Genomic DNA, 22577 nt, shown 5'->3' on the forward strand with positions numbered 1-22577 from the left:
TTATACCACCAGGACTTAGCTTGCCAGGCTTTAACAGCGTGGCTGTTGAGGCCATGATTATTTGGGCTAAAGAGCTATCTGAGAAGGTTATACAGACCATGATCAGGGCCAGAGAACTGGTCTTCATGAAAGATAACCATAGGGTGTGAAAAATCTCCATAGGTTAGTATAGAGTACAGTATAAGAGTTCACACTTCATCTTTTAATTTGGTACGCCTTTTGTCCTTCTTATAGGAAGATCTGAACGGTTGCTTGAGAGCCTCTCAAGTCCAGGTTTTATTTATCTTCTTCAAAAGGAAATTGGTTTGCATTCCTCAAGTTCAGCTCTTTTCGCAAAACATTCTCCATATACAACCACTCCAAGTTTTTGTGGGACCTAACCTTTGTTCTTACATAGAAACTACCACTCAAGCCTGTTCAGGGGTCTCTTTTACAGAGTATATACTTAGCTGGAAAGGTGTCTTAATTGGCCTGTCTTGCAGCTTCCCATATCTGATCTTTCAAAAGGGCAGAGCTGTCCTGCACACCAAGCCTTCGTTCCAACCCAAGGTGGTGTCAAAATTCCATCTGGACCAAGAAATTGTTCTCCCTGCTGGGGCAGGATCTAGCCTCAGGAAATAAGTAATCTCTTTATCTCCTAAGTGTAGGTAGAGCCTTGATGGTCTACCTAGATAGACTGTCCTCCTTATGTAGGGCAGATAGCCACCTTGTTCTTTATGACACGAACAAGAGGATGGTCAGAAACATAATAAACAGTGACAAAATGGATTACAGCTACCATTAGAAAGACGCACATCTTGGAAAGCACTCGAGTTCCAGATAACATTTCAGGCCACTCTACCAGATTGTCAGGATTCTGCCAGGGATCGGCTGTTACTTACAGCATGGGAACGCCTACCGTCTGGGGCCGGCCCCACTGACATCACTAGTGATGTCAGTGGGAGTGCTTTTGGCTCTGATAGAGCCAAAAGCACTCCAGGGCTTGCGGCAGCGAGACCCTACCGCAAGGGTCTCGTCGCAAGCCCGATGGCCGCGATGGTATTGACCATGGAATAGAACAAAAAAAAAAAAAAAACAAGAACAACACTCAAACATAAACAAAGTGAAAGAGGTGGAAGTGACGTGTCCCCCTTAAATGGATTTAGAGAAATGTATTCTACAGTAAGTCGCGACGCTGTCAACTTTGATGACTGTGCTGTCTAGGAGGTACTCACATATCTGTGTCACGCTTGGCATTGTGGAGTCCCCTACTGAGGGTCTGAAAGTTGTGGTCCTGTGGTCACCCACAGCTATGCGAGCGGCCAGGAGGCCACTCCAAAAGGTAGGAGGGACGGCCCTGATTCAGAGCGAGCGCTCTGTCAGAGCGTCCGGCTCTGAATCAGGGCCTGAGTCCTAGTGATTATTTACAAGTGCTTTATCCTTGTGCATCAGTGCGAGAGAACACCTTGCCTGTGTGCTATTTACCAGCGTCATATCCTTGTGCATCAGTGCGACAGAACACCGTTACCTGTGTGCTATTTACAAGTGTCATATTTTTATGCATCAGTGCGACAGAACACCTTTGCCTGTGTGCTATTTCCAAGTGCCACCTCTTGGTCCAGCGGTGCGTCAGAATACCTTGCTTGTGAGTAACTCCAGGTGCCACCTCTTGGTGCAGCAGTGCGTCAGTACACCTTGTCTGTGTGCACCTCCAAGTGCCACCTCTTGGTACACCGGTGCGTCAGAAGTCGTGGTGTATTTTGTACTCAACTCATTGTACAGACACCATGTTATCCAAACTGGTGCAATCACCACTCTCCTTCAGTGACAACAGCAAATACTCAATTTCCCTCGTGTTAGCAGTATATCCTCACTTCCCTCCAGTGTTAGCTGCACAACCTACTCCTCAGTGGATTCTCTTTCTCTGGTCTCTCACAGTACCTCTTCAGGAAGAATTCCCAGTGTGCTTCTTTGTACTATTTGTACAGAGATTATTTTACCAGTGGGCCATAGCGGTGTCTTTCTCTATTCCCACTCGCATTGGATCCCTGACCAGGGGACCGCGACCTGCTTGCCGGGTGCAGCTGAAGCCCTTATCTCGCTTGGAGGGGTCACTGGCGAACATCTCCTGGCAGGTTAGACTCCGCACCCTTGGTCAGGTCTCCCCAACATCCGATGCCTGTGGATGGGGAGAACGAACATCCAGGCCCCTCACCCCTGATTTCTTCCGTGACCCAGGACCACAACTTTCAGACCCTCAGTAGGGGACTCCACAATGCCAAGCGTGACACAGATATGTGAGTACCTCCTAGACAGCACAGTCATCAAAGTTGACAGCGTCGCGACTTACTGTAGAATACATTTCTCTAAATCCATTTAAGGGGGACACATCACTTCCACCTCTTTCACTTTGTTTATGTTTGAGTGTTGTTCTTGTTTTTTTTTTTTTTTGTTCTATTCCATCCTAAAGGCTTAGGCTGTCAACTAATCTCCAATAGGTGGAGAGGTGTACAGGGAATGAGACAGTATGCAAACAAGTTTTTAGTTTTACATGGAGTGTCTATTTGTGCAGTAGTGCCCTGTATGTACACCACAAGGAAAGCAGTGTCCCCTAAATTGAAAAAGAGAAATGGCAAGTAGAAAAATCCTCTTTTTCCTGTATTTCTTTTTAAAATGCTATACAGTAGTACAGCTGGGCTTACAGACACTCTTAGGGGTATATTTACTAAAGTGCGGGTTTATAGAAGTGGAGTTGTTGCCCTTAGCAACTAATCAGATTCTACCTATAATCTTCTAGAAGGTGCTAGATAAAATAATAAGTAGAACCTGATTCGTTGCTATGGGCAACAACGCCACTTCCATAAACTTGCACTTTAGCAAATATACCCCATAATGTAATAGCAGATACAAGATGCTAATATGCTCCACTCTGTACCTGCTTAGCTTGTTTCCAGGAGTCCTCCCATTGTTTGATGGTACTACTGGCCTCCTCAAGCTCCTGACGCAGTCTCACCAGTTCAGCTCCACCTGGGCCTGATGGAAATGCAGGGGACGACCCAGGGGAATAGCTGCCAGATACAAAATGCTCCCATATACTGTTATTCATCCCATTCAGGCCTTAAGAAACAAAATGCAGTGTAAGATTAACACTGACTAGTCAACAAATCATGTAACAAAAAGCATTTTTTTTTGAGAGGAGAAAAGAATGTGACCATAGATAACCCCACCCCCATAAGAAATTTGCCGGGGCACCAGGCACCAGACTGGAAAACACTGCAACCAGGTGAAAACATAGACCCAATGGTAGACCTGCATGTTTATATAACACATGGACAATGAGTTCTACCTAATTACAATCAAGTCAGAATTCTAGGATCTCTAGGAAACTATAAGATAATCTTTTTTTAGGCTTTTGTAACAGGACAGGCTCATAACTCCAGTGTATTAGAGGGAAACTATTAGTTTTTGGAACCTGAGGAGCCACTGACACTGCAGTGTCCCTCAATAGGATATATTGACAGCAATAAATACAAGTTGGCTCATATAAAATAACTAATAACATACCCCATATATATATGTAAAAGGTGCAGGAAACTAATACGGAGTGAGCTTTTCCTACAGGCTGTCCTTTATTTATTGCTGTCCGTAATGCTATTGAGAGATAATGCAGAGTCAGCCCCTCTTCAGCCTTAATATAAATACAATGTGACACACCGGAAGCTGTGCATGGCAACTGTACATAGACATCTGTGAATAACATTTGTATAAGGCCATATGTTTATATTTAGTGATTGATGGAAACATAATTTTTTGCTCTGTTAAACAGGGGACCGCTTCCCAAAAACATGTCATCTGGTTTTGCCTTTTCCCAAATAAAAATAGTATTTTTGAAAAATTATTGTTAAATAATTTTCTCTGAATCTATTGAAGAACACTGGAGACCTTGGGGTACAGATGCTCCGCTAAAGAGTGCGAACACTATAAAATTTTGCAGACTTCAAAACTCCCCCACATACATGTGACACTCTAGCAGAAGGAAGCCAGATATTTTACTAACTAAGGTCCACAGGACAAAAGCAAATGAAGAACAAAGGGGAGAAGACAACTCAGCCCTCCAATCACAACAGCATCAAACCATAAAAGGAAAACTACATAACAAAAGGTGGTTGCCGAGTGTTCCCAATGGTACAAAAAATTTGGATTCAATGTAAGTAATATGCTACACATTCTGCTTCATCCAATTAGGGGACCTTTAGCTACCAATAAGGGTAGGTACTGTCAGCAGAACCAATGCAAACCATTGTCCATCCAAGGCTAACATTCTTAGATGCAAATAAATGAAACCTATAAAACATAAGGAATGTGGGGACAAAAGACCAGTTGGTCCCCTAATCCAGCTGTTCAGCAGGGGCTCTACAGCACACCACCCAGTGACAAAGCTGCCCTGCTCCAATTTAAGCATGCTGAATTATAGAAGTAATCCATTTAACAATAGTCTGCGAGGACGCCAGCCAACCTAGAGAACCTAGAGTCTTCCTTCCTTTGCACATCTGGTCCTCTTCTACAAGGACCAGCCAATTGTAACCAGCCAGCTGCCTCCCTTCTTCCCTGAAACCTGCATGTGGCCCGATTCTGGATACATAGAATTTCCATGTCTCGTGTTACCTGCCCAAACTGCAACAATATAGACACTGTGTGATCTGTATTTGTAGCAAGGTTATTATAACAATAACTGGCTACATACTTAACTATAATCATACTATAACTGCCCAGCACTGTCCTGATGATGTCACTGAGACGTAAGGTCATTCTCTTTTACCGGTAATTACCACAGCTCACAGTCTTCTCTTTGTGACTGGTCGCCGGCTGCTCAACCCCTCCTGACAGAAACTCTTCCATGCATGCATTGATTGCCGGCGGTTCCAAATGTTTGGATTGAGGGTGACTGAGACAGCTGCCTGAGCAGGTAACATCATGAGGCTTGGAGTGTTGGTGTGTGTGTGTTTGTGGGGGGGGGGGAGCTCTTGAAGATTATCAGATGGCTGCAGTATGCCACTGCCATGGCCATGTCTTACTGAATCCTTAATGGTCATTATTTGTAAGAGAATACCACGCTCAGAATCAGTACAGCAATCGAGCGCTCTGATGCAGAGACCACACCCACTGAAAATGAAAGGCTGGTGTACGTTGTCAGAAATGTCCAATCACAAATAGCAAAGAGGTCAGTGACGAAAGGAAAAACTAGTGCCTCTTTGTAGACTACTAAACTGGCTTGTCAGATAATGGTGAAATTTATTCCATTTCAAAATTAGATCCACGTGGAACTCCCTTCAGTGGAACTGTCCAAATTGCAACACTCAAATGTGTACACCATCCTACCTAGGCCTTTCAGGCAAATGTAAACAGACAATGCAAGATAACATGGACTGACTTCAAAAATCCCTGAAAGGTTTTGTCCTCTGGTAAGAATTCCCATTGCTGTCGGGTGTCAAGCAGAAGCCCCAGAAAGACCAACCAATGGGAAAGTGTCTGGTTGGATTTCTTGCTTCTAGTTGATGATTCTAAGGTTTGTGCCATTTCCAGGTGCCTGGTGATCCCTTACATGAAAGTGCCGCCTCTGCCGCGAATCGCTACCATAGCAGGCTGTGGCGGTTGTATAGATATATAACTGCGGCTCCTGAGTAGCGGTGCCGCCAGCATCAGAGAAGGGCGGCAGTTAAGGGGGGTACACAGGGCCTTGCCTGCAGGTGCCTGGTGACCCCTTACAGGAGCCGAGAAGACAGACACCAGCTGCCCTAATGCCAGAAACTCCAAAAGCCTAATCCCAAGAGGAGATTCAGGCACCTAATACAGTGAAAAATAGAACAAGAAATAAAAGTAACAGCTCCTAACTAAAATCTTCGTGCCTCTCTGTCATACACTAAATAAAAAACTGACTAGCTGGAGGAGTTGGGAAGGCTTAAAGGAAGGAGTTTCAGCTCCAATAGATTAACTATTTGGTGCCTACTCCTCAGCCTCCCCTCTAAACCCACAGTATGCAGTCTCCCTCAGATAGTACGACAAGAGGAAGCAACAGAAGTAATAGCTCCAGCTCAAACAATAAAAACCATCGCTCCCAGTGTGATACCTTTTCTCTTCGTGCCCCTTTGCCATTTTATTTCAATAAGAACTACTAATGAAAAATAAATGAATAAATAAATAACATCCAATTCTGTGAAAAGATTTCAATATAAGCTATTGAATAGCAAATTCACTACGTTAAGCGCTACGGAATATGTGTACGCTATATAAATAACTGGTAATAAATAAATATTAAGTAGACATGAAATCACCCAAGTACCCCACAATACAAACTGCTTTAATAAGTGTTCTCAGAAGGGTGCATTTTTTATATCTACAATGAGCCCCATCAGACCTAAAATATATCACTGACAGCATTTGGACGCATCAATAGAGAAACTGCTACAAAGTCACTCACCCAGTGAACCATGAGTCGCTGAAGTACTGAGAAAGGTGTTTTCTGATTGACTGTGTGGTCCAGAAGTCTGGTGGAGAAAGTGTGAGGAGATACTGACAGGTGGTGATGGGGAGGTGGAGTGGAAGGATGCTGAGCTACCTAAAGAACCAGGGATATTTACAGGAGCCGAGCTCTGCATCAGACTGCCACCTGTTTTGAAATAAAAGCAAAAACATAAGTGTAAAGATTTTCATATAATACACCATAAGAGAAGCATAGAAAGTGACTAGTTGGACATGATTAATTACCTATCATGATGCCTCCAGGAGCTGGAACTGTGCTATTATCAAATGATTTTTCCAAAGCTGCTACCCCAAACTCATTCAAGTCTAAGTCATCTAGAGCAGATTCTGAGGGATGACATAAAATGGAAAAAAATGTCCAGAACCATTGTCAATATATTCGCAAAGAGAAAAACAAAAAAACACATGTACATTCAAATAGAAAACAAATAAAGGAAAAAAATGCTACTTTATGTAGAGGGAGACTTTTGGGAGTTACGGTAATGTAACTGAAAAGAGAATACAATTATTGAATGAATAAGAATGGGGATAAATAATTCTGACGCAAACATATTATTTATAAGTTACTAGTTATTATTTATTAATATAATGCCACAAGTGTTCCTCAGCGCCTTACAAAGTGACTTACAGTACAATACAATGCAGGACAAGGACATGGTTTATACACATTGCTGCATTAGCGATCGTAACACTCAAAATAAGCAGCAGGGCGTAAGTAACAAAGTGTTAGGTGCCCTTGTGGGGAGTAAGGAGTAGATGAAAAAATAAGTAAGGAGAAGCACATGGGGGAAGAGGGCCCTGCTCGTGTGAGCTTACATTCTAAAGGGGAGGGGCAGACAAACAGGCGTGACACAGATGGAATAGACAAGGAAAAAGGAACATGTAACAGCGGGTTACAAAGAGAACGGGAAGGCTTTAATGAAGTAGTGGGTCTCAAGAGCTCATTTGAAGATTTGTAGAGAGGTGGAGAGTCTGATAGGGAGAGGGAGAGAGTTCTAGAGGTAGGGAGCAGCACGGGCAAAATAAACAACATCTTGAATATGACGTACTGTTTACATCATCAAAATAAACAGTGGGCAACTTCACTAATAGAGAGTTGAAGGATTAGATTATAAAGAAAGGTTAGCCAAACTTTGTTTATTTTTTTTGGAATAAGGTTCAACTTAAACCCGGACCTTTGTACTTCCGTTACTATTTTTCCCTGAACTGTTGGGGGACACTGACTATGGGTATATTACATCTTCCGGTAACAGTTTGGCAGTTAATTTGAAATCTGTACAAAGACTGAAGGGGAGATGTATCAACCTTCGAGAAAAATAAAGTGGGGAAGTTGCTTATAGTAACCAATCAGCTTCTAGCTATTATTTATATATCATAGTCTTTAAAATGACAGCTAGAAGCTGATTGGTTACTATGGAAAAGTTCTCCACTTTATCGCTAGGTTTGATACATCTCCCCCTGAGAGGTTTATTTATCAATCTGTTTTTTTTTCACGGGATTTAAAATAGTGATATTGTTAAAGGCAATAAATACACAGGGGCAAATAAACCCCTGAAGCTTCTCCCCTTCCTCCACAGAGCGCTGAATTATTATCTTACTAAGCCCACAGGTCAGAGCAGAGAGATCGTCAAAAGGAGAAGAAACTTTTACTGAAAACATTAATCTTCACAAATAAACCAGAAACAGGAATGATAACGGTCGGATTGCAATGTCCTCCAACAATTTACAGAAAAGGATTTAACCATTTTCTCTTACATCATACCAGGTACATGGACAATGGGGTCTTCACAAAGCTGACATTATGGGTGGGTAAATTCAGAACTTTCGGTATGTAGCACTTTCCATTAAAGCATTTAACCTATAAAACGAATGTATGTTCGGATAACCAGGTGGGTGCCCGACGCGCCTAATGAAGACACGCCCAAGATGCATTAACCAATCTGGTAAAAGGAGTCCTCATGTGGTCAGGAACTGGTTACTCCTCAATGAGAGCTTAAAATATTACTGTAAAAACACAAATTTCAGGTGTAATTCAACCTTGAACAATTCTAAAATAACTTTCTGTCATATAATAAAGCATCAACTGAGATACTTAATTGTAGATTAATATAGCACAGCTGTACTCAGATGAAAACACCAAAGGAGTGCAAGGTAATTAACTATATTTAACAGGCATACATATAAGTTTTATAAACTTATATACAAATATTTATTGGACACATTTAGAATAAATATAAAACTAGGCACAAATAAATCACAGACATGCATTGAATATACAAAACTTTATCAATTATGTCAGACAGGACAAAAATAAAAACAATGGGTATTGTAGACCAACTGCAGTTGGTGGGAAAAGACAACCCCTAATTCTCTCATGAGATGGTGACTACACATCACCTGTGCCATACATTACTTAAGTAATACATCTAGCAATAGTTTGCTTCGGCACAGGCAAACATCTGTTCTTGACATCATAGAGGACTAAAAGAGCATCCATTTTACAAAGCTCAAGAGTCACATCAATATAGGTCTCCCTCCAAATGTTCTACAAATGGAGGAATCCCACCTCTTACAAAAACTAATCTTGGTGTAAGGCAGGTTTCACAATGTCTTGATTTAAATGGGACTTAAATACCACTTTAGGTTGATAATAAGGGGCAGATTTACTAAAGCTTATAAAACAGACAAGTGGGTGTTTCCCACAACAACCAATCAGACTTTGTCCTATTTTTTTAGAATGTAATAGAGAAATTATAGCTAGAATCTCATTGGTTGCTTTGGGTAACACCTCCACTTTTCATTTTTAGAAGCTTTAGCAATTTACCCCCAAGACTTTGTATCTTATTTTTCAAAATTATAGGGCTTTTTTTAGACAATGACCTGTAACCCTGAGCCTCCAACTTCGATACCCTTCGTGGTATAGAGATAACAAAAAGAAAGACTGTTTTCCGCATAAGAAAAAACTTAAAGTTCAAAAAGAGGATGTAGTATAGCTTAAAACTGCAAGGCACAATTGGAGAACTGTATGCATCTCTGGAAAAAATATGAGATATGGTAAGAACTTACCTTTGTTATCTCTATTTCTACGAAGTCCATAGGGTTCCACAGGATACCTTGGGGTGTAGGTGATGACGTCAAGCATCGGGCACCATAGAGTTAAGTTTTCAGCCTCCCAGGGTACACTAGGGTCCCCCTCCTATACCCCGCCCCCGAGCCAAGGCATCTCAGTTACGTACCAAGCCATAGGCCGGAGGAGGAGAAGGAAGAGAGAGAAGAAAGATCTGGACACACACAAGAATCACATTCTCACCAGAGGGAGACGGAAAAACCGGTGACCAGAGTAAAGCCCATCTGCAGCACAGGTGCGACAGGGCGGGAGTCCTGTGGAACCCTATGGACTTCGTAGAAATAGAGATAACAAAGGTAAGTTCTTACCATATTTCATATTTTCTATATCAGGGTCCATAGGGTATCCACAGGATACCTTGGGGATGTCCCAAAGCAGTATCCTTCAAGGGTGGGGACGCTCCTGTGCTGAAACGAGAATCCGCCGCCCGAAGGAAGCATCCTGAGAGGCAAAGGTGTCAAACGCATAATACCTCACAAAGGTAAGGACAGAGGACCATGTGGCAGCCTTGCAGATCTGGACTGCAGAGGCACCACGTCGAGCTGCCCACAAAGGACCCACAGACCTAGTGGAATGAGCCCTCACAGAGGATGGAACCGGAAGGCGTTCATGAAGATAAGCTTCTGAAATTGCCAAACGAATCCAACCTGCCAAAGTTTGCTTTGAAGCAGGCCAACCCTTTTTACGGAAGCCATAGAGGACAAACAAGGCGTCCGACTTCCTAAACGGAGAAGTGCGGTCAACATAAATCCTTCAGGCCCGCACAACGTCCAAAGTGGCCTCACCCACTGAAATATCAGGGGAGTAAAAGCCGGCACAACGATTTCCTCGTTGATGTGGAAACTTGAAACAACTTTGGGAAGAAATTCAGGACGAGTGCGCAGCACTGCCCTGTTCCTATAAAAAATCAGAAAAGGGGGTCTACAGGAGAGAGCCCCTAAGTCAGAAACACGTCTGGCCGAAGCGATGGCCAGAAGGAAAATCGTTTTAGCTGTCAGCCATTTAAGGTCCACTGAGCCCAGTGGTTCAACCGGCAGTCCCTGGAGAGCCCTCAGGACCACAGCTAAATCCCAAGGCGCCACTGGTGGAACAAAGGGCGGCTGAATTCGAAGAACACCTTGCATAAAGGTGCGCACATCAGGGATTGTAGCAATCCTACGATAGAACCAGACGGACAGGGCAGACACCTGCACCTTCAGAGAAGCAAGGCGTAGCCCATGGTCTAGTCCCGCCTGTAGGAAAGCTAACACTCTAGACAGACGGAACTCCCGAGGGGCATAACCTCTCGGTCGACACCACTGGAAAAACGTATGCCACACACGATGGTATATCCTTGCAGAATATGGTTTCCGAGCTCTTAGCATAGTTCGTACTACAGAGCTGGAAAAACCCCTGGACCTTAACATGGCCGTCTCAACAGCCACGCCGTCAAAGACAGCCAAGTCAGGTCCGGGTGAAGACAAGGACCCTGTGACAGTAGATCCGGTCGCAGCGGCAACCGCAGAGGAATGTCCACGGACAGACCCTGAAGGTCTGAGAACCAATGCCGCCTGGGCCACGCGGGAGCTATCAACAGGAGCGTCCCTCCTTCCTGTTTGAATTTCCGGATTACCCGTGGAAGAAGGGAAAACGGAGGAAAGAGATAAGCAAACCGGAACGTCCACTGGACGGACAGAGCATCCACCAGAGACACCTTTTCGTCTCTTGTTCGAGACCCATACACCGGCAACTTGTATTTGTGCCGCGACGCCATGAGGTCGATCTCTGGAAGACCCCACCTGTCCACCAGAAGTTGAAAGACGTCCTGGTGCAGAGACCACTCCAGCGGATGAACGTCCTGGCGACTGAGAAAGTCCGCCTCCCAGTTGAGGACTCCCGGGATGAATACGGCTGATATGGCCGGGAGATTGCGCTCTGCCCAGACCAGGATGCGGGACACCTCTACAAGTGCTGCCCGACTTCGGGTTCCTCCTTGCCGATTTATGTAGGCCATGGTGGTGGCGTTGTCCGACTGGACCTGCACGGGGTGACCTTGGAGAACCCGATGTGCCTGCTGGAGAGCATTGAAAACCGCGCAGAGTTCCAAGATGTTTATTGGAAGCTCCTTTTCAGCCTGAGTCCATCTGCCCTGGAACAAGTGTGGACCCGTGACCGCTCCCCAGCCCCGAAGGCTGGCGTCCGTTGTCAACAGGACCCAGATCGCCACCCAAAATGGACGACCCTTGTTGAGATGGGTCGTCTGCAACCACCAGGCTAGGGACAGGCGAACCTCCGGAGTGAGCACCATCGTCTGGGACTTTAGACTCTGAGGCAGTCCATTCCATTTGGAGAGGATCAATTGCTGCAGAGGTCTGGAGTGAAACTGGGCATATTCCACCATGTCGAATACAGACATCATGGAGCCCAGTAACCTCATCGCCGAATGCAGGGACACACGGCGACTCTGCAGACAACTGCGCACCCTCAACTGTAAAGCAGAGATCTTTTCCCCTGTCACAAAGATCCTTTGCTGACCGGAGTCCAATAAGGCTCCGAGGTGCAGAATCCTCTGAGACGGGATCAGGGTGGAGTTTTGCCAGTTTATTAACCAGCCGTGCCGTTGCAGTACCGCAATCGTCAGATCCAAGTGGCGTAGAAGGAGCTCGGGAGATCCTGCTACCAACAGAAGGTCGTCCAGGTACGGCAACATGCGGACTCCCTGCAGCCGCAAGAAAGCCACCATGACCGCCATAACCTTGGTGAACACTCGTGGTGCTGTCGCCAGGCCAAAAGGTTATGCCCGGAACTGAAAGTGATCATTGAGGATGGCAAACCTGAGGAACTGTTGATGGCGTAAAAGAAAAGGGACATGCAGGTAAGCGTCCTGTATGTCCAACGACACCATGTAATCCCCAGGTTCCAGCGCCAGAATGATGGACCGAAGGGTGTCCATCCGAAACCGCGGCACCCGCAAGGACTTGTTGAGGGCTTTGAGGTTGAGAATCGGACGGTACGGCCCATTGGGTTTCTGCACCAAAAATAGATTGGAATAGAAACCCTGGCCCCTCTGGGAGAATGGAACAGGCACTATAACTCCAGCCTGGAGCATAGTGTGCAAAACTTTCCGCAGTTCCAGGGCTTTGTTCTGGTCTAAGGGAAGACCCGTGGTGAAAAATCGGGACGGGGGCCTGTGCCGAAAGGAGAGGGCATATCCGTGAGAAACCACCTCGTGAACCCAATTGTCTGTTGTGGTGACCGACCAACACTGGGCGAACTGCAGCAGGCGGCTTCCCACTTTGGGATCCCCCAAAGGGAGGCCCGGACCGTCAGGCCGCAGGTTTGTCATCAGACTTAGGGGCCGGACGTCTGGTACTCCAGGCCTGTTTCCTGGGTTTGGCCGATTTCTTGGGGCAAGCCTGTCGGGGAAAGGACTGTGCTTTAGGCCTACCCTGGGCACTGTAAGGCCGAAAGGATGACGTACCCGAACTGGAAGGGACCGCAGCAGACGGGAGACATGCAGACTTGGCTGCCGCCAGCATGGCCACAATTTTGTCCAGATCCGGACCAAATAGGACTTCTCCATTAAAGGATAAAGCTTCCAAACCCTTTTTGGAATCAGCGTCCGCCTTCCAGGATCGCAACCATAAGGTGCGACGAGCAGCAACAGCTGCCGAAGAAATCCGAGATGTGAGGGTACTGATATCCAAGGCCGCTTCATTGATGTAAGTGGCCGAATCCCGGAGATTGCCTACCAACTCGGCCTGTTCAGCTGAACTGTCGGAATCCAAAGACGCCTCCAAACTGTCAGCCCAGCGCTCCATAGCTCTGACTACCCAACATACGGCCATAGCCGGTCTGGATGCCCCCCCCCGCGAGGGAATAAATGGACTTTAGGCAGATCTCCACCTTATGGTCCGTAGCATCCTTCAAGGAGGACATGGGCAATGTGGCACTTCGGACTAGGCGTGTCACATAAGAATCCACCTTTGGGGGATCCCCACTTAGAAAAATAATTGTCCGCAAACGGGTAAGCCACCGCTAAGCGTCTCTGAGGCTGATACCGTTTACCACGGTGTTTCCACGCCTCCTCTAAATGGTCTACTAACTGACCCGAAAGAGGAAACACTGTGGCGTCACCCTTAATATCCTTAAAAAAGGCATACTTGGACTTGGACACCGGAGGATCGTCATCCTCAATAACTAAAGCTGTGCGGACTGCCCGAATAAGGCCAGGAATATAAACCATGGACTTAGCGTCCGACTCTTTAGTACGGAGAGGTTCTTGGTCAGATAGATCCAGAATCTCCCCATCATCGGTCATCACGTCGTCATCCTCATAAGGAGCGGACAGAGACGCCACCGGCCGCTTATGTGGCCGCAACACAGACTCCCCTTGTAACACGTCCGACAAATGCTGTACAGAACTTGTCAGTGGATTAACCCACGCAGGCTCCTGAGAGACCTGGGGAGGGGAAATAGGGAGACTGTGGGGTACCATGAGTTGTCTCGGGAAACCCTGCATGGGTCACGACACCACTGACTGCTGGGACAATCCCATCTGTGAAAACGCAGGTGGCGGAGCTAACTGGCCCACTAGGGTTGTAAGCGCTTTGGCGAAACAAGCCCAGAGCGGTTCTTGTACCGGAGCCGTGACAGTAATTGGCCGCGCCAATAAATAACACTGCCGACATAGACCCTGCGCTATTGGTACTTTGCACGTAGTACACAGAAGCTGGAGAGGAAATTCACTCTCAGACATGATGGTAAGTATGTGACCCCTCTCACCAATACTCGTTAGTATAGTGGGAGAACCACCCTGCAATCACCGCACCGCAAGGGCTTTAGCAGAAGAAGAGCAGGGATAGTGAAATGGCTGACAGTAGAAAGTGAAAGTACAGGCAGCAGACGCTAGTAGAAGTCACATACACTGCAAAGAAATTAATCCCTGCACTATCAGCGCTGTTCCTCAACTACGCAGACACAGAGCCTGGTAGGACACAGCGCTGCATACACAGACCTGTTTCAACGGAGGAGAGGTATGCCGGGGGACCCAGACCGCGATGCCACCGATCAACAGCTTCCAGCAGCGTTCACCATGCTTCAGGAAAGATGGCCACCAAGGAGCCGAGAGGAGGCCGGCCTGGGGGAGGAGCGCTGCCACAGGGCCACTCGGCAGGTGCAGAGAGGGCTGCGTGCAGCGGGGGAGGCGCCGGCTGTGTACAGGGAAGGCACGCTCCCCTGGCACGCAATTAACCCCTGGGACGCCGCAGCGCTACCGCTCAGCTGCGGTCCGCTGTCCCAGGGGGGTAGTGGAAGCGCAGGTTGGTTACCTGGCTCCACGCTGCAGCCAGTCCCCAGGGAGCCCCCTGCCTGGGGACTCTGGACCATGTAACAGCAGAGACCCACCGCGGGACCCCGCTGCTTACCTTCTGTCCCCTTGATTCCGGCCATGGTCCAAAACATCTGGGGTCACCGCTAGCTGTGACCCCAGATGCTTACCAGCATCCCTGGATCAGTACCGGCAAAGTGTAGGGAAGACAGCATGGACGTCAGTAGTGACTTTCCATGCTGTACTTCCAGATGTGCAGCCACAGCTGCCGCGAAGAAAACTTCAGGGGTTATGCTTAGCCCCCCTCTAAACAGGTGCTCCGACTCCGTGCCGGGCACCAACGAAACTGGGATGCCTTGGCTCGGGGGCGGGGTATAGGAAGGGGACCCTAGTGCATCCTGGGAGGCTGAAAACTTAACTCTATGGTGCCCGATGCCTGACGTCATCACCTATACCCCAAGGTATCCTGTGGATACCCTATGGACCCTGATGTAGAAAGTGCTACATTTCTTCTGAAAGACGACGAAGAGAAACAAACTGTGAACCTTTAAAACCCTAATGCTGACCATACACTAGGCGATTAAACCTAGCAAATGAGTGATAACGACCGTCGTTATCGCTCAATCGCTTGGTAGTCGCCCGCAAATAGTGCAGTTTAATGTCTAATATGACCAGCGATGAGCGTGCACGCTGGTCGTATTGGCTATCCTATCATCGGGCAAACATGCTGGTCAACCTGACGATAACGTCAGGTTCAGCATGCTACCAGATGATTGATGAGCCTGCACTGAACGACTGCTCGTTCAGTGTAGGCACATCACAGACATAGAAATGACTGCACGATTACAATGTCGTAATCGTGCTGTCTTTTCTATGTCGTGTAGTGGATGGGCAGCATAAGTCTCCAACCTTTTTACAAGACCTACAGAAAAATCAGAAGGAAACAGGCTAACTGATGAGAAGAGGTTGGAAACGCTTTCTTCTAGCACCAAGAAATGTGTCTACCACAGCTTATGCTAATAATAAGCAAAACAGGCTTCAGAAAAATCATTTGCTTAAGAATCATGATTTCGGGACACACACCATGAAAGCCAGTCGCACTAATCACTAACAGGCCCTGTCTTAGAGGAAGAAACCATGACGGATCTGCTACCTATTTGAGAGAATCATCTGAATCCCTTCTGTTTTCATTTTATTGAGAATGTGCTTTGCTATTGGAGAAAGAAGGTAAATCAGATAAAATTTCCATGGGACCAACTGAGTGTCTACCAAAAACATACTTGGTTCCTTTGTCCTTGAGCAGAAATGCTAAGCCATATGTTCTAACCACGATACCGTTGACATCTGGCCGACCACAATCTCCGGATGCAGAGACCATTCTCAGGGGTGTTAAGCATGTCTGCGTAGGGAATCTGTATGATTTTTCGCCGGACCCATGCCCGGCAGTTGGAATCCTGACAGCGGCATCCCGGCAGAGGAGGAAATCCCGATCGTCAAAGGTATATACTAACCTATTTCTACCCCCTAACCCTAACCCTCCCTTAGGGGTGCCTAACCCTAATCCCCCCTCTAAGTGCCTAAACCTAACCCCACCTTCCCCGCCGCCTAAACCTAAGTCCCCCGGGGGGGTGCCTAACCCTAAGTCCCCCCGGGAACCCTAACCCTCCCCCCCTCGCGGCTATCCGCGCTCAGCGTCCCTTCGATCGGGATGCCGGGCGTCGGGCTCCCGGCGTATGTCTAATGACACGCGTCGGCATATCGACGCCTGTCTTTAGACCCTTGCCGGGATATGACAGTCGGGAAGCCGGCTGTCGGGATTAGGTCCGCCGGCTTCCCGAATGCATACCCTGCGTAGATAGTCTTCTTACCAGTTCTCCAACCCTGTTATGAACACTGCTGAAAATGCAGTGACATTTTGTCCCATACAGTGCAGAATTCTGTCAAATTCCAGGAAATGATCTCGTAAACTGCAAATCTGAGAAAGCATTGGTGACTTTCCCAGATCAGAACATATAGGTACACATCCTTGAGTTTCATGAAGACTAGTAACTCGTTCTGCTTCATGGTGATGATGACGACCAGCCATCTTGAATCTTTATATGAGCTTGTTGCATTGATGACCAAGCCAGCTTCCCTCTCATATTTCCTTCACGGTGAGCAGAATATTGTCCTCTTGACAATGGACTGCTTGTTCTTCCTGCAGCTCGAAAGGCCTAGGACTCCTAAATTTTGGTGGATTAATAGATAGAAAATAACTATTTGCTCCCATGGGGAGGCTTTTTGTATCCAGTTCTGGCCCCCAAAAAAACATTGCCAAAAAAAAGTTAGGGACAGGTTCCCTGTGGACTCTGCATTTGCTGAGAAAGCAGAAACCAAAACTTAGCTCCAATTCTGAATTCTTGGACACTTCACCATCCTCATGAGAGGAAAATTCTGAATCTGATCCCTCCTTTGACTGAAAAGTTTACTAGGGCCTGCACAGACGGTAAATGTAAATATGGGTCCCAGAACACTGGAAAAGCACTCGTAGAGAAGAGGGTCATTTACTGAGGACAGCGGAAGTGGAAGGTAAGAGTACCCTTGCTCATCCCCCTGAAATGAGCTGCGATCTGTAAAACACAATAGACTAGACTGTATTATTTATATAGAAGGGGAGAAGCTTCAATCATTATGCAGATTTGGAAGCAAGTGCCAAACTCCCAGCTGGGGCTCCATATCACCATCATCAGTGTCTGTAATTTCATGGATTATGGAGTGAAAACTTGAACTTTGTAAGTCTGATTCAGAGGTGCACATTGTGGCTGCTTTACACATTTGAAAATGAAAGTATTTACACCTGTATTCAAAGTAAGCCGCATCTTTGCTTCCGCCACTCCCCTATCCACTTTTCCTATCCGCAGGCCACTTACACCCACTCAATCACAAGTGGAGATGCGTACAAATCTAAATCGGCCGTATATATATGTTCTAAGTTACGTACGCATGCACATTCTGCTAAAAATAACGAGAATCCATATGCAGGTGGAATGGCGAGCGATCCTGAATCAGGCCCTATGTGCAAACTGTCCCATCATGCAGACTATTGCACCTCTCTTACACTGTGTGTCACTGCCAACAACCTGTACTTTCTCCTCTTTTTTCATCTTGGTCGTCTTCTAATAAAATAACAAGAGATATGGTAAGAACTTACCTTTGTTATCTCTGTTTCTACGAAGTCCATAGGGTCCACAGGGTTGACCTTGGGGTATAGCTGGATCTGGATCCATGGGCACCACGCAGTTAAAGCTTTAGCTGCTCCCAGGATGCACTTGGGTCCGTCCTCCTCTATACCCCGCCCCCGGCCACAGCACCTCAGTTGGTAAGCAGCCAAGGCCGGAGGAGGAGACTAAACAGAGAGAAGGAAGACTGGAACACACAAGAAACCATACTCACAGAAACGGGAGACGGAAAACCGGTGACCAGCCACACAGCCCATTTGAAGCCAGGTGCGTCAGGGCGGGCGCCCTGTGGACCCTATGGACTTCGTAGAAACAGAGATAACAAAGGTAAGTTCTTACCATATCTCTTGTTTTCTACTTCAGGGTCCATAGGGGGTCCACAGGGTTGACCTTGGGGATGTCCCAAAGCAGTACAACTAAGGGCGGGGACGCTCCTGTGCTGAAAGGAGTACCCGGCGCCCAAAGGATGCATCCTGAGAGGCAAAGGTGTCAAACGCATAGAACCTCAAAAACGTTTGAATTGAAGACCAAGTAGCCGCTTTACACAGCTGAACAGCAGAAGCGCCACGTCTAGCAGCCCAAGAGGGACCCACAGAACGAGTGGAATGAGCCTTAACAGAGGCTGGCACAGGTAAGCCCTCCTGTGCATAAGCCTCACAAATAACGGAACGAAGCCAACGGGCTAACGTTTGTTTGTTGGCAGGCCAACCCCTCTTGTGAAAACCAAAGAGGATAAACAAGGAATCAGACTTCCTAACCGAAGCCGTCCGGTCTACATAAATTCTAAGCGCCCGGACCACATCTAAGGAAGTCTCACCAGCTGAAAGATCAGGGGACTGAAAAGCTGGCACAACAAGTTCCTGATTAATGTGGAACTTCGAGACCACTTTGGGCAAAAACTCAGGACGAGTGCGGAGCACCGCTCTGTCCTGGTGAAAAATCAGGAAAGGAGGGCGACAGGAAAGCGCCCCCAATTCAGACACCCTCCTGGCCGAAGCAATTGCCAGGAGAAAAACCGTCTTAAATGTCAGCCACTTGAGCTCCACCGCCTCCAGAGGCTCAAACGGAGGACCCTGCAGGACCCGTAGCACCACCGCCAAGTCCCAAGGAGCCACAGGAGGCACAAAGGGAGGCTGGATCCTGAGAACACCTTGGAAAAAGGTGTGAACGTCTGGTAGTATTGCAATCCGCCGTTGAAACCACACGGACAAGGCGGACACATGAACCTTCAGAGATGCAAGGTGTAAGCCGAGATCCAATCCTGACTGAAGAAATTCCAAGATCCTAGAAACTCGGAACACCTGAGGATCATAATGTCTGGACTCACACCACTGAAAGTAAGTGTGCCACACTCTGTGATAAATCCGTGCTGAAGCAGGCTTGCGTGCCCTGAACATGGTACCAATAACCGAACTGGAGAAGCCCCGAGACCTCAAGACGGCTGTCTCAAGAGCCACGCCGTCAAAGACAGCCGACCCAGATCCGGGTAAAGGCAGGGCCCCTGAGACAACAGGTCCCGACGCTGAGGAAGAAGGTACGGAGCGTCGATGGAGAGGCTCCTGAGATCGGAGTACCAAGGACGTCTGGGCCACGCCGGAGCTACCAGCACGAGCATGCCGCCGTCCTGCTTGAATTTCCGCAGAACCCGAGGAAGCAGGGATATCGGAGGAAACAGATACGCCAGGTGAAACGACCATTTCACCGACAGCGCGTCCACCAGACTTGCGCCTGCGTCTCTTGTCCTTGACCCGTAAACGGGCAACTTGTGATTGTGACGGGAGGCCATCAAGTCCAGCTCTGGCAGTCCCCACCTGTCCACGAGTAGCTGAAACACCTCTGGGTGAAGCGACCATTCCCCGGGATGCACGTCGTGACGGCTGAGGAAGTCCGCCTCCCAATTGAGGACTCCGGGGATGAAGACCGCCGAGATCGCTGGAATGTGACCCTCCGCCCAAGTCAGGATACGAGACACCTCCGACATCGCTGCCTGACTGCGAGTTCCGCCTTGGTGGTTGATATACGCCACCGTGGTGGCGTTGTCGGACTGCACCTGTACCGCCCTTCCGTGAAGAGCGGGGCCGGATGACTGCAGGGCCCTGTATACTGCCCGCAGTTCCAGGATGTTGATGGGGAGAAGTGCTTCTTCCGCTGACCAACGACCCTGAAGCGACAAAGAGCCGGTCACTGCCCCCCAACCCCGGAGACTGGCATCCGTCGTGAGCAGGACCCAGTCCGGGATCCAAAATGGGCGCCCCTCGACCAGATGAGCTGTCTGAAACCACCAATCCAAAGATTGGCGAACATCCGGAGACAACACCAGCACCTGAGAGCGGATCCGGTGAGGTAACCCGTTCCATTCTGATAGAATCAGCCCCTGCAGGGGCGGGAATGGAACTGGGCAAATTCCACCATGTCGAATGTCGACACCATGGACCCCAGAACTCTCATAGCCGAATGGACCGACAGGCGGCAACGGCTCAGGCAACTGCGTATCCGCAGCTGTAGGGAGGCGACCTTCTCCGAAGTCAGGAAGATCCTTTGCTGACGCGAATCCAGCAGGGCTCCCAAATGAACCATCCGCTGTGATGGAATCAGGGAGGACTTTTTCCAATTTATCAACCACCCTTGTGCTTGCAGGCAAGCGATCGTCAGGTGGAGATGTTGAAGCAGTACCTCCGGGGAGCTCGCCAGCAACAGGAGGTCGTCCAGATACGGCAGCAGCCGTACATTCTGGTTCCGAAGATGTGCGGCCATGACCGCCATAATCTTCGTGAACACCCTCGGTGCCGTGGAGAGACCAAAGGGTAGCGCCTGGAACTGATAGTGGTGTTGAAGGATAGCGAACCTCAGATACCGCTGGTGTGAAGATGCTATCGGAACATGGAGGTAGGCGTCCTGGATGTCCAGGGACACCATGTAATCCCCCGGTTCCATCGCCAGAATGATGGAACGTAACGTTTCCATCCTGAACTTGGGAACTCTGAGGAATTTGTTCAGAGACTTCAAGTTGAGGATAGGGCGATGAGAACCATTGGGTTTCTGCACCAGAAACAGAGACGAATAATACCCCGTCCCTCGTTGTGATAGAGGAACGGGAACAATGACCCCTGCTTTCAGCAAGGACTCTATAGCCTCCTGAACCTGTAACGCCTTGGTCTTGTTCTGAGAAGGACTTGTGCAGAAAAACTGGTGGGGTGGTCTGTGCCGAAAAGACAGGGCGTACCCCTGGGAGACCACTTCTCGAACCCAGGCATCCGTGGTGGTATTGTGCCAGCACTGGGCAAATAGAAGAAGTCGGCCTCCCACTCTGAGGTCCCCCAGAGGGAGGCCCGTCCCATCAGGCCGCAGGTTTATCTTCCTGCTTGGAAGAAGGGCGCCGAGCACTCCAGGCTTGCTTCTTGGGTTTAGAGGCCGTCTTACTCGCAGACTGTCTCGGAAAGGACTGACCTTTCGCCTTACCCTGAACCCGAAAGGAACGAAAAGCCGAACTCCGAACCTTAGCAGGCAGTGCCGCCGAAGGGAGGAAGGCCGACTTGGATTTAGCCAGGGTGTCCACTATTTTGTCCAAGTCCGGACCAAATAGTAATTCCCCATTGAAAGGTAAGGCCTCCAGACCTTTCTTTGAATCAGAGTCCGCTCTCCAGGACCGCAACCATAAGGATCGGCGGGCAGACACCGCTGCAGCCGATACCCGCGAGGTCAGCAGACTAGCATCTAAAGAAGCTTCTCCAATGTAAGAAGCAGCGTCCCTCATTTGTCCCAACAACGCCCGCTGGACATCCGGAGCGTCGTCCGGGAAGGTATCTTCCAATGCATTGGCCCACCCCTCAATGGCCTTGGCCACCCAGGAGATGGCCATGGACGGTCGGGCCACCGCCCCGGAGAGGGAGTAAATAGACTTTAAGCAAGTCTCAACTTTCCTGTCCGTGGGATCCTTCAGCGAGGATATCGACGGTAATGGTAAGGTGGCGCCCCGAGTTAAACGGGTGACATGGGAATCCACCGCCGGTGGAGTTTCCCATTTTTTACAATGTGCCTCAGGGAAGGGGTAATTAGAAGCCAACCGCTTCTGAGGAAGGAATCTCTTACTGGGCGCCTGCCAAGCTACCGCCATATGATCCGTCAACTGATCCGACAGGGGAAACACCGCAGAAGCCACCTTAGTTTTTTTGAAACTAGGAAACTTCGACTTAGGAACCGGTGCCTCATCCTCTATAAGAAGAATAGCTCGCACCGCACTAACTAGTGCTCGCACATTAATGGACGACTTGGTATCCATTTCCTGAACCGAGGCGTCCGAGTCAGTGTCATCAGGGACCTCCCCATCATCTGAGGAACCCTCTGAGTCCGATACCTGAGCAGCCCGTGTCATGAGTGGGCGTTTTGAAATCCTAGAAGGCATGTC

The 22577-nt window shown here is 48.2% G+C and overlaps 1 protein-coding gene across 2 annotated transcripts in view; it reads right to left on the minus strand.

Annotated features, from left to right (window-relative positions):
* Nucleotides 1-22577, minus strand: part of UNK (unk zinc finger) — a 99074-nt gene that overhangs the window by 15727 nt on the left and 60770 nt on the right. For both annotated transcript variants that reach the window (XM_088482538.1, XM_088482536.1), the window contains 3 exons: nucleotides 6745-6846; nucleotides 6458-6646; nucleotides 2915-3096 (listed from right to left, as the gene is read on the minus strand). In XM_088482538.1, coding sequence (XP_088338664.1) covers nucleotides 2915-3096; nucleotides 6458-6646; nucleotides 6745-6846 — 473 coding nt within the window. The remainder of the gene's footprint in view (nucleotides 1-2914; nucleotides 3097-6457; nucleotides 6647-6744; nucleotides 6847-22577) is intronic.

This window comes from Taudactylus pleione, unplaced genomic scaffold (assembly GCF_031769625.1).
Source record: "Taudactylus pleione unplaced genomic scaffold, aTauple2 ptg000290l, whole genome shotgun sequence".
Taxonomy (NCBI): domain Eukaryota; kingdom Metazoa; phylum Chordata; class Amphibia; order Anura; family Myobatrachidae; genus Taudactylus; species Taudactylus pleione.